Here is a 15,313-nt window from a genome sequence, read left to right on the forward strand (position 1 = left end):
AAATGAAATAAAATAAATGATAAAACAATAGTAATGAATAATCATGACTTCACGAGTATTTAAAATAATAAAGTGCATACATGCAGTTATTCAAATAAAAATACAGCAAATAATACAAATACAAATATTTTGTTAAACGTTATTTATACACTTTAACTTGAAAGCATTCTGCTCATGCAAGACATCGTGGAACCCAATCAAGGAGCAAGTCATAATGCAGTATCCTGGAGGCTCTTATTCTATGACTGCCTGCATTGTGCTCCCTCAAAGCGCCAGTGCGCATGTTTGAACCTCCACAAAGAGAAACAGGAAGCCGCGGGCTGACAGTGAACATGGTAACTGTCTGGGATCAATCTATCTCCTCCAGCGGTGCAGGGGTTTGTGCGCACTTGGCGGGCGCTGAGCTCGGGACCGCTGCCTTGAACGCGAAGGGGCTGAAACAAGGAGGCGCGCGCAAGTGTGTGAGCAGGTTAGTAACCCCTAAAGACGACTCGAACAAACGTTTACCCACGAGTTATTTATTTGTTTCTAACTTAAGAGTCGCGTTTGAGGATTACCTGTGCAGCTTGTGACTCAGGATCACGTGTCACAATAAACAGCAATAATACAGCTTTTGATAAAACAATAAGACAATATAATCCTTTTATTTATCCAAAGGTGGGGAAATGTGCCAAGTTACAGCCGCATATAGTAGGGACATAATGATATTTTGTGTCAGCTTATAATAGCTAATGATAATACTATTGATAATAATGTTAAACATACTGTTTTTAATTTGAATTCCAGTGTCCTGTTTTTAACTTGCTTTTTAACAACTGTTGGTGAGAGTCAGGGTTATTTATGTTGAAAGAAGAAAGTGAAAACATGTTGCTTTGCCTAAATTATAAATGACTGAACAGTCAATGTGCCACACGAAATGAAAACCAGATTCACTGATTAATAAGACTGTGAAAGATATACATTTGAATGTAACTGATCGTGTTATGAAATGAACAGACGTGACACTAGTCTGAATATTGTCTGTAAAAGACGGTCGTTATTGTTTGATGCAATCTGGATTTTGCCCTGTTCTTCCATGGTCATATGACTGTAGGTATACAGCATAATAAGGATCATGTCATATCCTTGTTCCCAGTATTTCTGGGACAGAAGGGACATTATGTGGCGTGCTGCTATTCAGCTATATTGGATATTTCAATTTAAACTATTCCAACCCTTAAATCCTGTGATTTAAGTTTTTTTTAATAAAGTATGCCAGCCTTGTAGTGATGTTGCGTAGCTCTGATTCTAAGAAAGTCTGAAATGCTGTCTATATTTATTTGATGTTTATTCCGTCCTACTTCTGAGTAGTTTTCTCTGTGTTTTTTATTTATTTATTTTTTTTTCTGTGCTTGTGTCCTTCCTTCTCTGCACACATGAGCCCAATTTTCCAAGAACAGACTCGGCTCTCTGGCACATCAGGGGAATGTGATTAAAAATTATTTGCTTCTCACTGCGATGACTAAGCTGTAAGGAAAGAGCTGCAGATTATAGTGGGAATAAACCTGTGGTGTCTGGTAACAGAATGTTGTTAGTGGGGGTCTTTGGGTCCTAAGGGTTGAGGGGAGGGACCTCTGTGGATCATCCCATAGATACTTGATCAGTTTGGGATCTAGTGAATTTAGAGGCCAGGTCAACACCTTGTGCTGTTCTTCATGTTTTTTTTAGTTGTTCCTAAATCGTTTTTGTGTGTGTGTCTGTGTCAGGCTGCATCCTGCTGGGGATGGCTGCTGCAATCAAGGAGTGTCATTGCTATGGGGTGGGGGGTGCCTGGTCTGGTCTAGATTGGTGGTACATGTCTAAGTGACATTCACATGAATGCCAGGTCCAAATGTTTCCCAGCAGAACATTGAATTGTCACAAGATGGTCAATGTTATTCACTTTTCCTGTTAGCGGTCATAATGTTATGCCTGATCGGTGTATACCTGAATACTGAGACGGCCTAAAATGGACAGGAATCTGAGTTTCTATCATGATTAAACTGAGCACCAGAAAAAGTCAATTCAAGGGTCAATTTTAACAAGAGACATTTTTTAAGTGTGTTTTCAAGCTCTCATTTATATTGAGAGAACAACAGCTAGGCTTAAAGGGTGTTTGTCTATTGATCTGTGAGTAACAAGGGATCCTTTTCTCTTATTCTCTACTGACAAGTTGTGCTGTGAAGTTTCATTTTTTTACCTTTTAATTATTTATCAAGTTAGATTTTTTTAGTTATCATAGATAAACTTTAGCCACAGAGAGTAAAAACAGCCCCTGAAAGTAGTACATAAACAATTGCTCTGTGTATTTCTAATTACTGTACATGGTGTTTTGCAGCAGCTGTGAGAACAAATAATACGTGCACCATAATCTCTGACGTACTATGATGGACATCTGGCAACCGTAATAATTCTTTGGAGGCAGTTTCTATCTTCAGTCTTATGGTGACCAAAAATAAATGTCTGATTGGGCTTTGAGAAGTTTTCATCAGCGTCTCTGTCCTCATGTTGTTGACAAAAACAGCGGCTCCGATAATGAGCTGGAACAGCCTCTCTGTCATGTGTTGTGGCTCCACTTAGCTGACAGAAGTTTCCACGTAGAAAGAGTTAAACATCTGTCTGCCTTATTGACACACAAATCAAACCCAGTATCCGTTCCTCTCAAAGTGCATCTTTAAACCTCTTTCTCATTTTATTCTTTTCTCCAGCTAACCTCGATGTTTCCTCAGTGTAGCTCTCAGTGATGGCTGACTGTCTGCTCCCTGCCCTGGTGGAAGCCTGCGTGGTGATCGGGGCATCTAGTGAAAAACTCCAGGAAGTCTTGAGGACGGTAATTGCCTCCATATTCCATAAAACATGGAGCCATCATGAAAGATTGGATATGATGTTTGCAGTCCCTTTCCATTTTTTGTGGACCGTCTGTCCACTAAAGATCCAACATAACAGACATTTTGATGTTTGAAGTTTAGTGTGGTTTGTATTGTCATGATTTCTGATGTTGTTTAATTCCTGTGAACTTATCTTTGTTTAAGCGTGAGTTGAAATTAGCCAACAATACATCAAAATGGCCAAAAGACAGACCCACATTAATGTTTGAATCAAAAACAGTTAACCAAATTGGCATCCTGGTTGTCTATTAGTTAAAAGTTAAATGTATAAGTGGATTTTCCCCCGTTACATTTCAGTCCATCATGTACCATTGGTGCATGTCTAATCTGACTGTACCTTAACTATCAGTATCTATTAAAAACTAAGTGCACTCTTTCAGTGTCCCCAGAAAGGTATGTGGAATATATGACATTTCCATAGACTAAACCTGTGTCTCACTCAGGACGTTAACGGCAATGGATCTCAAGGACACCTCCTGTTGGAGCCGGAGGTGCTTCATGTCCTGGCGCCTCCCTTCGTCAGCTGCCCAGAGGCTGTCGGTGAACCTCCGAGGTCATGTGGGAAGCGGCAGTTACACAGTAAGAAGAGGGAACAACACCTTGGCTGAAGCTACGCCCAGCCGAGGTGTTGACACATACAAACCTGTTCATGTCAACACTGTACAAATAGTCACAGAGCTACAAGCACGTTGCATTCTTAATGTTACCCGTCCTGAAATGAATCTGCACTCATCCTAACCATCTACTGTTGGTGAAGGTGGAGTTGCAGCAGTGGGAAGAGGAGAAACTGAGCATGTCAGCGTACCTGAAGACATCGACCTCAACGCTTTGCCTCAGCTCTGCTTCCCCGGTAGTTGGATTTCCATAGCATGTGCACACATATTTACACAAAGACACACTAATAAGACACGTAACGGCTGCTTGAATGGGAACGTAGCATTGAGGTTGTTAATACTAGCATGAACACTGAAGCCAGTGTGAAAGTGACTGAAGGAGCAATGCCACTGATGGCTGCTAGATGTTGGCTCCAGAAAATCTCTGACTACAACTCAGTAATAATAAATCAACTTGTGTTGTTTAGATACCTTTAGACACTATGCCTCAAAGAGAGCTTTGGGGCTTGGTTCGATCAACAGGTCTGGTCTTGTCTGGAGTGATTGGGTTCTCTGCCAATCTCTCCTCCCAAGCTCCTCCCACTTGTCCAAATATATAATTTATGTGCAGTGCATGATGCAAATATTACACGAGTATTGTGTCATATTTTATTTTTATTGTTCAACCAGGTGGTCTGCAGATAACCAGTGAAGAGACAGACGAACGTTTCCACTTCCTGGTTTTCACCAACACCTTTGGAAAGAAGACGCACGGAGTAGTAATGCAGTGTTGCCGTCCGATACTGGTATATAGCGCTACATGTGCACTTGACATAAACCCCAGTGTGCTCTTTAACTCGCCAGACCCAATAACAAGATGTTTTCGATGCACTGAACATGTGCCAATGAATAGCATTTCTATATTTTACTGTGACATTTATCCAACAAGACGTTAATCACTTTTTTGGTTGTCTGTGTTTCTGCAGGAGGCATCTTCTTCATCCTGTCAGAATGGAGTTGTGTCCTCTAAGATTTCCAAACTCTTCTGTGCTTATAGCTTCTGCGTCATATCCAAGTATCCTTATTTCACTGCGCTCAAAGACTGCCTGTCATGGTGAGACAAACATAACCACGTGACATTCGTTTGTAGCGGTTTATGTGTCATGCGTGTTTGTGTCACAATGTGTCATAACTTGTCCAGCCGTTAAACGATGGCTTAGCTTGTGAATAGCGTGCGCTGGTCCTGTATTACGAGTTTATTGTTCTTGTGCCATTTATCGCATCTCATCCTCTTTGTCTCTGTCTTTTTAAGTCTTTTAATTCAGCTGAGAACTTGTCCATTGTCAGACATGGAGGAGAGAGTGAAGGAATTTGCAGCCAGACTGACTCTTGTTCCTATTCCACCTCCTGGACAACTACATTTGGTGTGTGTGTGTGTGTGTGAGAGAGAGAGCATGCAGAGTTATAACATGAAGACTTTCACAGCTGTTTTAGACCATTTATTGTATTGAACTGAAGATCCAGATAAACAATAAGCAGCAATAATTCTAATTTGTCTTTTCTATATTTTCCAGATGTTTACATTACCTCCTCTGACAATCATATTACCCTCTGGAGAAGACAAGGACCACCCAGCTATAGATTTAGACCTCCACCTTCCTTTCCTTTTCTTCAGACCTCAGGAGCTACTGCAGGTACTACACACACATTTTGTGTAAGCCACACTCTCCTTAACTCTCACGCCTCTGTCTCTGTCTGTCCTTGTCTCTGTAGACGCTGTCTTGTCTCATGCAGGAACAGCGGGTTGTGTTATTTTCCGATGACTGGGCCAGACTCACACTGGTGGCAGAGTGCTTGTTGCTTTTTCTGCAGGTCTGTAAAATGTTTTTTTTTTTTTCTTTTTCTTCATCTTTATTGAATGTAATCAGAATTATTTCTCTTAGTTTTCATCGGTTAGTCAGTGAAGATGTCAAATTGCATAAATGAAATTGAAAACATCCTGCACATGGAAGTGTAATGTATTTTGATGGCATGTGTTGACCCTTCCATAATCCTTGTTTTAAGCTTTTGATTTTCTTGATTCATTTAATCATTAATAAATCATTAATCGTCTTTTTATAACATCCTGATCTGTCTTCCAGCCTCTATCATGGAACCATCCGTATGTCCCTGTCCTGGCCAGAGGCATGCTGGACTTCCTGATGGTTCCGACTGCCTTTCTTATGGGCTGCCATCTCAGCCATTATGAAGAGGTTGCTGCTGTAAGTACATATCCTTGCACATTAAAAGTTCCAGTACAGGAAACAGGAATAACATCTTTGGCCACCCTTCCTCCTTTCGATGGTCAAATTCAGTTATCAGTTCTGTTTTATTCTGGTTGTCAGTTCAACTTAATAAACACAGATGCTTTAAGCGAATAGTGATTAATTTTAATCTTTTTTTCCCCAGGAAACGGATGATCTGATCTTAATTAATATTGATAATGGAAGTGTCTCCACCTCTTCCTCTGATACTGTTGACCTTCCTAAAATTCCTCCAGCTGCTGCAGAATGCTTCACACAGAGGTAGTGCCAAGAATAATATACACCGATCAGCCACAACATTAAAACCACTGACAGAGGAAGTGAATAACATTGAATTGTAACCATCTTGTGACAATGCAATGTTCTACTGGGACCTGGCATTCATGTGGATGTTACTTAGACATGTACCACCCACCTAGACCAGACCAGGCACGACCACCCCATAGCAATGACACTCCTTGTTGGCAGCAGCCATCCCCAGCAGGATGCAGCCTGACACAGACACACACACAAAAACGGTTTAGGAACAACTCAAAAAACATGTAAAACAGCACAAGGTGTTGACCTGGCCTCCAAATTCAATAGATCCCAAACTGATCAAGTATCTGTGGGATGATTCACAGAGGCCCCTCCCCTCAACCCATAGGACCCAAAGGCCCCCACTAACAACATTCTGTTACCAGACACCACAGGACACCTTCAGAAGGACCATGGCCATTCTCTGATGAGTCACAATAGTTTGGGAAGCACAAGGGAGACCTACACAAAATTAGGAAAGTGGTCATAATATTATGCCTGATCGGTGTATATAAAACACACAAAAACAATAAGAATTTAAATTACCGTAGACTTGAACTGTAGATGTACAACTTTATAGATGGTGCGCCTCTCTCAAAATAAGAGAGCAATGGAGATGGATCAGTTTGTGTATTTCATGCATGTTTTGCAGGTGTCAGTCACTTCAGGTCCATTTTGACTTGGATCAGTGCCGCCATGCAAGCTGCTCTGACATCAATGAACAACGGGCACAGAGGAGAGCGTGGCAACGCAACCTCAACCACGACATCCAGCGGATTACACTGGAACTAATTGTCAACATTTTCAGGTTCTGCGCGTCCTGACATTCACTTTAACGATTGTCCCAAACACGCATTCACATTTTGTTAATTTTCCATGCGCGCGCGTGTGTGTTTTACAGGGACGTTTGCAGCCACCTGAACTACGAGCATCGAGTGTTTCACAGTGAAGAGTTCCTGAAAACCAGAGAGCCGGCTGAGCAGCACTTTTACAAGAATGTAAACACTACAACGTGCCGCAACACGTTTTTTCACGTCGGGATGATAAATTCGCTGGCACGGGGTGCGCTGTTATTCTTTACATATTTTCACGGCTGGGTTGCAGGTGTTGGACACGCACATCTTCCATTTCTTCCTCAAGGATCGTCTCAACAGGAAAATGGATAACTTCGCCCGAATGGAGCTCAGCACTCGTTCCGAGATACAGAAGTATGTTGTTAAATCTGTCTAATGAGCTACAATGCATCACATCTGTGTATAAATGAGTACAGTTCAACTCATATGAACAGAAATGCTTGTCGGATCACACACACTAATATGTTTAAGGAAAACAATGAACAACCTTTTTGAAGTGTATAGCAGCCCACTGTATCTGTCACGTGTCCTGTAGATTGAAGGCGATGGTTGAAGTCCCACACAGACCCACCATGCAGGAGATTCAAGCCAGGAGAAGGAGCTCAATCACAGAGGCCAGGCTGAGTGTGAGACTCAGGATGAGCCTCCCTAACTTGGGGGACAACCACACTATCAGCATCAAAAGAAACAACACTCTCACCAGGATCGTCACGTCTGACGCTGGTGAGACTCGAGACAAATGTAACCGCTGACTTATTCATGGACTCTTCTTTCCAAAATATTCTGATCTCTCTCCCCCTCTAGTTCCTCTCCCAGCACTCAGAGCGTCTCCGAGGCCTGTGACGGTGTTCAAACTCCCAGACTTCCCAGCATCTCTGTCCTCCCACTCTGTCCAACATTTTTACAGTGAGATCATCCAGCAGCTCACTAAAGCTATTTTCTCTGTCCAAAAAGACAACTCTACACTTCTGGCCAGGTATTCTGTTTTTATGCTCCTCTTCCAACCTTTAGTATCGACTCATCTGTGCTTTACTCCTTACTTGACACTGTTTATATTGTACATCTACCCTCAAACTTGTCAGATTGCTGATCTAACTCCAGAGACTTGAATAAAACCATCGCCCCTTTGCAGATACTACTACTTGCGTGGTTTCATCAACATGCTCTGTTCTCTGCGTCTGGAAGCTTTGAGCGATTTCCAGAACCTCTGTAAGACCGACATGGCAATCTTCCCCACACACTTGGTGACGTGGCTTGTGGACTCACTGCACCGAGATGAGACACATCAAGCCCACAGACATCCTGAACTCAGGAGACTCATCCTCAAGGTCTGTCAGCTCTTGTAGAAGTGCCAACTGGACATGAGTGCATATATTTTAGTACCTTTTTTTATTGTTCCCTCATTAGGTAAAGACAGATAACGAGAAGCCTCTGGTGCAGCCTAATGACCACGTCAAGAAGTTTAAACTTCCCCGTGAAAATCTGCGTCAGGATGACTTTGTGCGCTGCGTTCAAGAGAGCGGGATTGTTAAAGATGTGGCAACCATACACCGCTTATTTGACGCTCTCACTGACGGTAAGTCTGTCCCTCAAACTGACTGTGTACACCGATCAGCCACAACATTATGACCACTGACAGGTGAATAAATAAAATGACTGGGAAACTTTTGGACCTGGCATTCATGCAGATGTCACTTAGACACGTACCACCCATCTAGACCAGAACAGGTACCCCCACCACATAGCAATGACACTCCTTGATGGCAGCAGCCATCCCCAGCAGGATGCAGCCTGACACAGACACACACACAAAAACGGTTTAGGAACAACTAAACAAAAAACATGAAAAACAGCACAAGGTGTTGACCTGGCCTCCAAATTCACTAGATACACTAGATGGTATGTTAAATGAAAATGGACTTGGTCAAGATCAGATATTAGACCAATGAGCCACGTTACACAAAGTTTATGAACTCTCCTATGAACAACTGCTTTTATCTGATGTTAAAGGCAGTCACAGCACTGAACATTAAAATGAATGCTTTGTAATTACAATCCCTGGTTGATCTTTGTGAACTTATTGAGCGTGTGACAAATGAACAACAATGCATGCTATTCTGAGATATCTGGAACTAACTTTGGTTCTTGGAGTTTTTTTTTTTTGTTTGTTTTCGCAGTTTCTCAGCTCTTACTTGCACGTTTTTTCCCCTCAATGTCTTTTTTTGTCTGTTTTTCTGTTTGCTCCTTCTTGCATATGCTCACAGGCCAGCCAAATCATGTGAATCCTAAACTCTTCAGAGACTTCTACGCCTTCTGGAAGGTCAGGGAGGCCGAAGCACAAGGCGTGGACCTGCCCTCTGAAGTCATTGACTATCTTGACAATAGTGAAAGTGTCTACAAGTTGTCGTCATGTGTGAAGACCTCCCGCGGTGTCGGTAAAATCGCCATGACGCAGAAACGTCTGTTCTTGCTCACTGAGGGTCGACCGGGCCTCGTGGAAATCGCAAAGTTCAGAGACATACAGGTCGAGTGTCATTACTGCTTTTCTCTTAATCATGTTTTCTGCACTTGTTTATCCTGATGAATAACTCCCCCTTCTCTTTGCAGGAGGTAAAGATTGCCTTAGCTGCTTTTCTACTTGTTCGCATTCCTTCCCTTCGTATCCAGACCTCCAAAAGGCCTGAGGCCTTCGAGGCCTACTTGAAGACAGAGACTGAGCTCTGGAACCTCGTGGTCAGAGAGATGTGGGCTGGACGGAAACTGGCGGATCAACATAAGGTACAACTTAATCTGCTGAGGGGTATCAAAACACTCAACAGACCTGGGCCTCTTATATATTGTAGTGTACATGTACAAGGGTAATAACGGCACACGACTAGAATAATAATCACTATTAACACAAAGCTTTTGGTAAACTGTGGTTTATTCTCAGTGCTGAATTTATCAGTCCCACAGCACAACATTAAGATAGCCTGGCGTAACCGTGACAACACTATTACTTCTTTACTGGGCTTGGCTGCTGCTGTATCTATTCTATATCTAATTTTATACTGTATATAATTTACTGTGTATAATGTATTATTTGTAGCTGTGTTCATGATTCAGTAACGGTTTCTATGTCTCTGTAGGACCCTCAGTACATGACTCAGGCTCTGACCAATGTCCTCTTAATGGATGCCGTCATGGGCTGCCAACAGACTCCCAGGTCCATCACTGCTGCGTCAAAGCTGGCTTACTTTGATAAGATCAAACATGAAGGTCTGGCCTCACTCCTGTCTCCAATAAAGAAATAGCATCATGTTAGCACTTTTAGAATGAAAAAATCCCATTAGCATTTGTAGAACAGTAACTAATTGAACTAATGATTCACTAAGATTCTTTCTATTACGTATAGAAAAATACTGTTGTGATGTGAATCAACTTTTGTGATGACTGTATTGATGATTTCAACTTCAGAATGACAGACGACTGTCCGGAAAATGTGCATTGTAGCTTTTATGAACCCAAATTTGCTGTTGTGCAGCAGCAGTCCAAAGATGATAATCAGTTTAATCATGTAAAGACATGAAGACACATAAAAATGACAAGCTGGACCTACAGAATACTTGGCATTTTTAAACTTAATATATGACTTAATTGACTAAGTTTCTGTTAGCAAACACACACTCTCACACTTGTCTCTCTCCCTCCCATCTCTCTTGTGTTTCTCTTGATACCCGTCTCCACCTTTAATATTAAAGCATTTATTCCCTTTATTTCTGACCAGTGCCTATGATCGTTCCCAAAACTACCTCGGAGGCTCTAAAACACAAGATCAACCCGTCACTGGACCTGGCTGAACCTCAGGCTGTGCACTTGCTGCTATACACGCCAGGTATTAGTTGGATCCGCTTTGGAGAGTTTTTATTTGTAAATGTGTATTTTAGGCTGGAAATACTCTAATTTGTGGATGATGAACAATTTTGTATGTTGATCAGAGCCAGTGTGTCTCTTCATACTTCTCGTTATGCATATATGACCATGAGTTTCACGCAGGATATTTGAGATTTAAGTGTTTTTCATGGTTTCTAAAGCATCAAAAATGTAGAGGTAATCCATTTATGTGCTTAATTTTAATGACTGTTAACAAACTGTATTGTTGTCTGAGGAGAGATTGTCATGTGACTCAAAGTTGCTTTACTCTCCCTTTGTATTCACTTTGTTTGCGTGGCAGTAGATGTTCCAGTGAATCTTAGCCTCACGGTCTGATTAGTCTTGTTGTTCAGTGTTTTGACAGGCAGGATAACAGTGCTCTTATTTCTTCACAGTGTGACAGAAAACAAATGCTTCTTCAAGCTGCTGATCAGGTTTAAAGAGAACTGAGGTCAAAGAATTAAATAGAGCCCATAAACAACATTGAAACAAGGCATAAAGTTGGGAGTGACGCACCGAAATGAAGGCTGAAGTACAGTTTACTGTGAGATGAATAAAACAACGGCTGACTGGACTTGTTTGGGTTTTCTTAAAGACGTTTCATCACTCATCCAAGTGGCTTCTTCCGTTCTTTTCAATGTCCTCACTGAATGGTGTGTTTCTACTGCACGTACAGTTCAACTGTCCTTTTGTTCATGTCTCTTCCATGTCAGGTCAGTTGACTTGCAATGACTCGAAGGGTGAGATGACGCCAAAGCTGTGGGTGGCTCTCAGTGGCGGGAAGGTGGTTGTGTTTGATGCTGCCAGCTGGTCCATGCTGCAGGACTGCATTCAGGTTGGAGAGTCGCAACTGGTGAGAGCAGACGTGCTGCATTCAATTGCTTAATTTTACACATCCGTTCATAGGTCTTGTAGAGGAGTATTCCTGCATATGTGAAACTAATTGTTAACGCCAAGGTTTTACAGACACAATAATTTGTGGAAAATATATCTGTTTTGATATTTTTTTGTTTTAAACAGACTATCATGAGTCCAGTCTTTTATCAGCATAATCTATACAAACTATTGGATCGTTTACTTTGTTCTGAAAGGAAATTAAAAAGTCTTTCAGCTCGTCGGGTGAAATCTGCCACTTTGTTTGTGTCGATGTTAGGTTCTACACATTCATACTCTTGAGTTGTTTTGACAAAACTCATATTTCTATTCATTCATATTGCTTCACATTCATAAACTCTGCAGGTGGTCGACACAGTTATACTGTTTAATCCCTGCAGCATCCATTAAGAAGTGTGCAAAGTGTGCATCTCAATATATATATATATATATATATATATATATATGCCATATATATCAAATATGACGTTTTTTTCACCTTCCTGAAATTAGTATTTGAATGTAGACTACATTTTGTGGTCCCACAGCTGCCTGGGGCTGTCAGCTCTAGGTTGTTTATTTACAGATGTACAATAAATTGTACTGATCTGTCCAGGGTGTACCCCGCCTCTTGCCCATTGACAGCTGGGATAAGCTCCAGCCACCCCGCGACCCTCCAGAGGACAAGCGGTTACAGAAAATGAATGAATGAATGAATAAACTGTACAGTTACAGTCTATGTGAGTGTTACAGTTTTGTGAGACTGAGATCATAACATCTTCTGCGTAGAACTGCATGATGGGATCAATCCAGGGTCAAGTGTGGATCGGCTCTCAGGACTCTGTCATCTACATCATCGACACTTGCAGCATGTCCTGCAACAAACAGCTGACTGAACACAGACATGAAGTGACAGGCCTCTCAGTGGACACCAGAGATCAACACCGGTAGAGACACGATGACCGCTGGTTCACACTAGCTGTAAGATTAAAGTGTCGAGATGTCTTATGACGTTGAAGTGAACAGCACTTTTCTCTCTTTCCCAGTCAGCAGACGTACTCCTGCAGCTGTGACGGGACGATCCTGCAATGGGACTCGTCTAGTCTTAAAGTCAAGCAACAGTTCCACCTTAACTGTGACCGTCTGTGCTCCATACAGATTCATGACGGCACTCTATGGTGCTGTAAGTACACACTGACCCTTTTTGATTTCTAATCATAAACTGTCTCTGGCTCATTTATGTCATGTATGTTTATCAGCGTAGATCAGTAAAGTAAATCAAGTTGTTCTCACGCTCAAGTTACAATCCTCAGAAGTATATTTTTTGCTCCGCTGAATATTTCCACCTGACTTGGATTTTCTGGCAACACTGTAATATGGCTTTTCGTTCCACCTTTACAGTTGCGGTCACGGTGTCATGTGAAGTGTATGACGACTGGCTTTAATGAAACCAACCGTGTCTGCACTTCTGAATGTGCCTGCCCAACAACAACAACAACAAAACAATCGGGATGATTACTTTGTCTAACAGAAGTTTCCATGTTTCTGCAGGTTGTGGTGACAGCATCATGGAAGTAAAAAAGACGACGCCACAGAGAAGGATAGCACTTCCTGTGGACCTACGGGACATGCCCAGCCTCTTCAGCTGCTTCATCGTCATCCCAGAGGTAACTTTACACTTGTTCAGTAAGTCAGTCTGTGAATGGGACCGTCACAATGTGCCTGCAACAAGTCACCACTGTAACCACGCAATCACTTTGTGTGTTTGTTGCAGCGAGGGCAGTTGTGGACAGGCTGTGCAGAATCAGCAGAGTTGTATCTGTGGTACACAGACAACCTCAGACATCCCTCCAAAAGGATCTCGCTGCCAGGCAGTTCAGGAATCACCTGTATGATCCGGGTCAAAGACCAGGTGAGCTATGACACCACGTCAAAATGATCATTAATAGTTTCTGTTTGTCCTTGATGGTTTGTCCTTGATGGTCACAGCATGTCTTATGGAAAATGTATACACTATACATTCACTGGTCTTTTTTGTGATTAACTCCGATCAGCCACAACATTAAGACCAACGTCAAGAGAAGTAAATGACATTGACCATCTTGTGACAATGCAATGTTCTGTTGGACCTGGCATTCATGTGGATGTCACTTAGACATGTACCACCCACCTAGACCAGACCAGGCACCCCCACCCCATAGCACTGACACTCCTTGACGAGAGCAGCCATCTCCAGCAGGATGCAGCCTGACACAGGCACACACACACACAAAAACTTGAAAAACATGAAAAACAGCACAAGGTGTTGACCTGGCCTTCAAATTCACTAGACCCCAAACTGATCAAGTATCTGTGGGATGCACTGGAACAAGCCCCTCCCCTCTACCCATAGGTCCCAAACTCCACCACTAACAACATTCTGTTACCAGACACCACAGGACACCCTCAGACCGCCCATGTCCATTCTCTGATGAGTCACAACTGTTTTGGAGGCACAAGGGAGACACAATATTAGGCAGGTGGTCATAATGTTATGCCTGATCAGTGTATATTACTATAAACAGGAGAATGGAGAAATGTGCTGTATACTCCTGTTTTTCTGCTCCTCGTGAATGTTCCTCAATGGCCTCTGATCATCTCAGATCTGGGTGGGCTGCCGTGGATGGAGCAGCGTTGGCGGTCAGTGTGATGGTCAGCTGAGAAGCCAGGTGGTGGTGGTGGACTTAAAGAGACACAGGGTGGCAAAGGAACTGCAGGCCCACACAGACAGCATCCAGACACTCTGCTCTGCCGAGGATCGCTACGTCATGAGTGGCTCGGCACGACGTGATGGCAAGATTGCCATCTGGAAGGTCCAGCAGGATGCAGAGACAGAGGAAGCAGGAGAATGACAAGAGGTGAAGCCAGAGAGGAGCACAAGGACAGAAGAAGAAAAAAAGGCACTTGTGAGTACAAAGACAAGGTTTTCCATTTGGGAGTTTGTTTGATTGTGACAGAAATGTAAGTCTGTCAAGTATTCAGGGTGACAAGAAGAGGTCAAAATGGATGTAGGTGCATAGACATTTTCATATTTGTAACTGTATTTCAGCGGTAACTGAGATTTTTCTTTCAGGAGCTAAAATCAAACAGCCCTTCAAACGTTCTGTGAACAGCAGTGCAAGATCAAAATACCGTAATAGAGATATAAAGTCATTTTTATTGATGAAAAGTAATAAATCCCATTTTCTGGTGTTTTCATGTTTATTCTCTGTGTGAGCCTTGTACGTTTTCTTACTTGTTGTTGCTAAAAATATGCTTCATTTTGCACATTGTATATTTTCCATCTTTTTTCTGGTGATGAGTTTAGCCACTGTTGTTCAGCTAAAAATAACTCAGCTGAGACGTTTGCTTCATATAATAATGCAGTTGTTGACCTTTTGTGACACTGAATTAAGTTCCACATCTGCATGTGCAGAGTGTTATTTATTCTTCTGAAGCAATCAAATGACTCTGTGAAAAGTCATTTTTTTTGCACACTTTGCGTATTTGTGTGATAAATAAACTGAGAAATGCTGGACCCTCTACCTGTTAAACCT

General features: G+C 42.2%; 1 protein-coding gene across 2 annotated transcripts; it reads left to right on the forward strand.

Annotated features, from left to right (window-relative positions):
* Window positions 1–283: 283 nt before the first annotated feature.
* LOC311496929 (DENN domain-containing protein 3-like) lies at window positions 284–15,299 on the forward strand. Of its 2 annotated transcripts, XR_014699363.1 has the most exons (29): window positions 284–469; window positions 2,727–2,848; window positions 3,350–3,485; window positions 3,664–3,756; window positions 4,190–4,305; window positions 4,486–4,613; window positions 4,812–4,923; window positions 5,074–5,193; window positions 5,273–5,371; window positions 5,641–5,760; window positions 5,948–6,063; window positions 6,752–6,907; window positions 7,001–7,097; window positions 7,204–7,307; window positions 7,489–7,676; window positions 7,758–7,929; window positions 8,086–8,281; window positions 8,361–8,529; window positions 9,218–9,477; window positions 9,561–9,731; window positions 10,082–10,211; window positions 10,720–10,827; window positions 11,579–11,718; window positions 12,528–12,685; window positions 12,785–12,921; window positions 13,290–13,405; window positions 13,513–13,650; window positions 14,381–14,683; window positions 14,851–15,299. XR_014699363.1 is itself a non-coding variant. In XM_084556968.1 (28 exons), exons 2-28 carry the CDS (start codon window positions 2,762–2,764, stop codon window positions 14,627–14,629), a joined length of 3,816 nt encoding a protein of 1,271 aa, XP_084413094.1. In that variant the 5' UTR covers window positions 285–469; window positions 2,727–2,761; the 3' UTR covers window positions 14,630–15,299. The 2 variants fall into 2 exon arrangements, 1 of the variants encoding a protein (XP_084413094.1); XM_084556968.1 differs by having other exon boundaries at window positions 285–469; window positions 14,381–15,299.
* Window positions 15,300–15,313: the final 14 nt, after the last annotated feature.

This window comes from Chelon labrosus (genome assembly GCF_963514085.1).
Source record: "Chelon labrosus genome assembly, chromosome: 12".
NCBI lineage: Eukaryota > Metazoa > Chordata > Actinopteri > Mugiliformes > Mugilidae > Chelon > Chelon labrosus.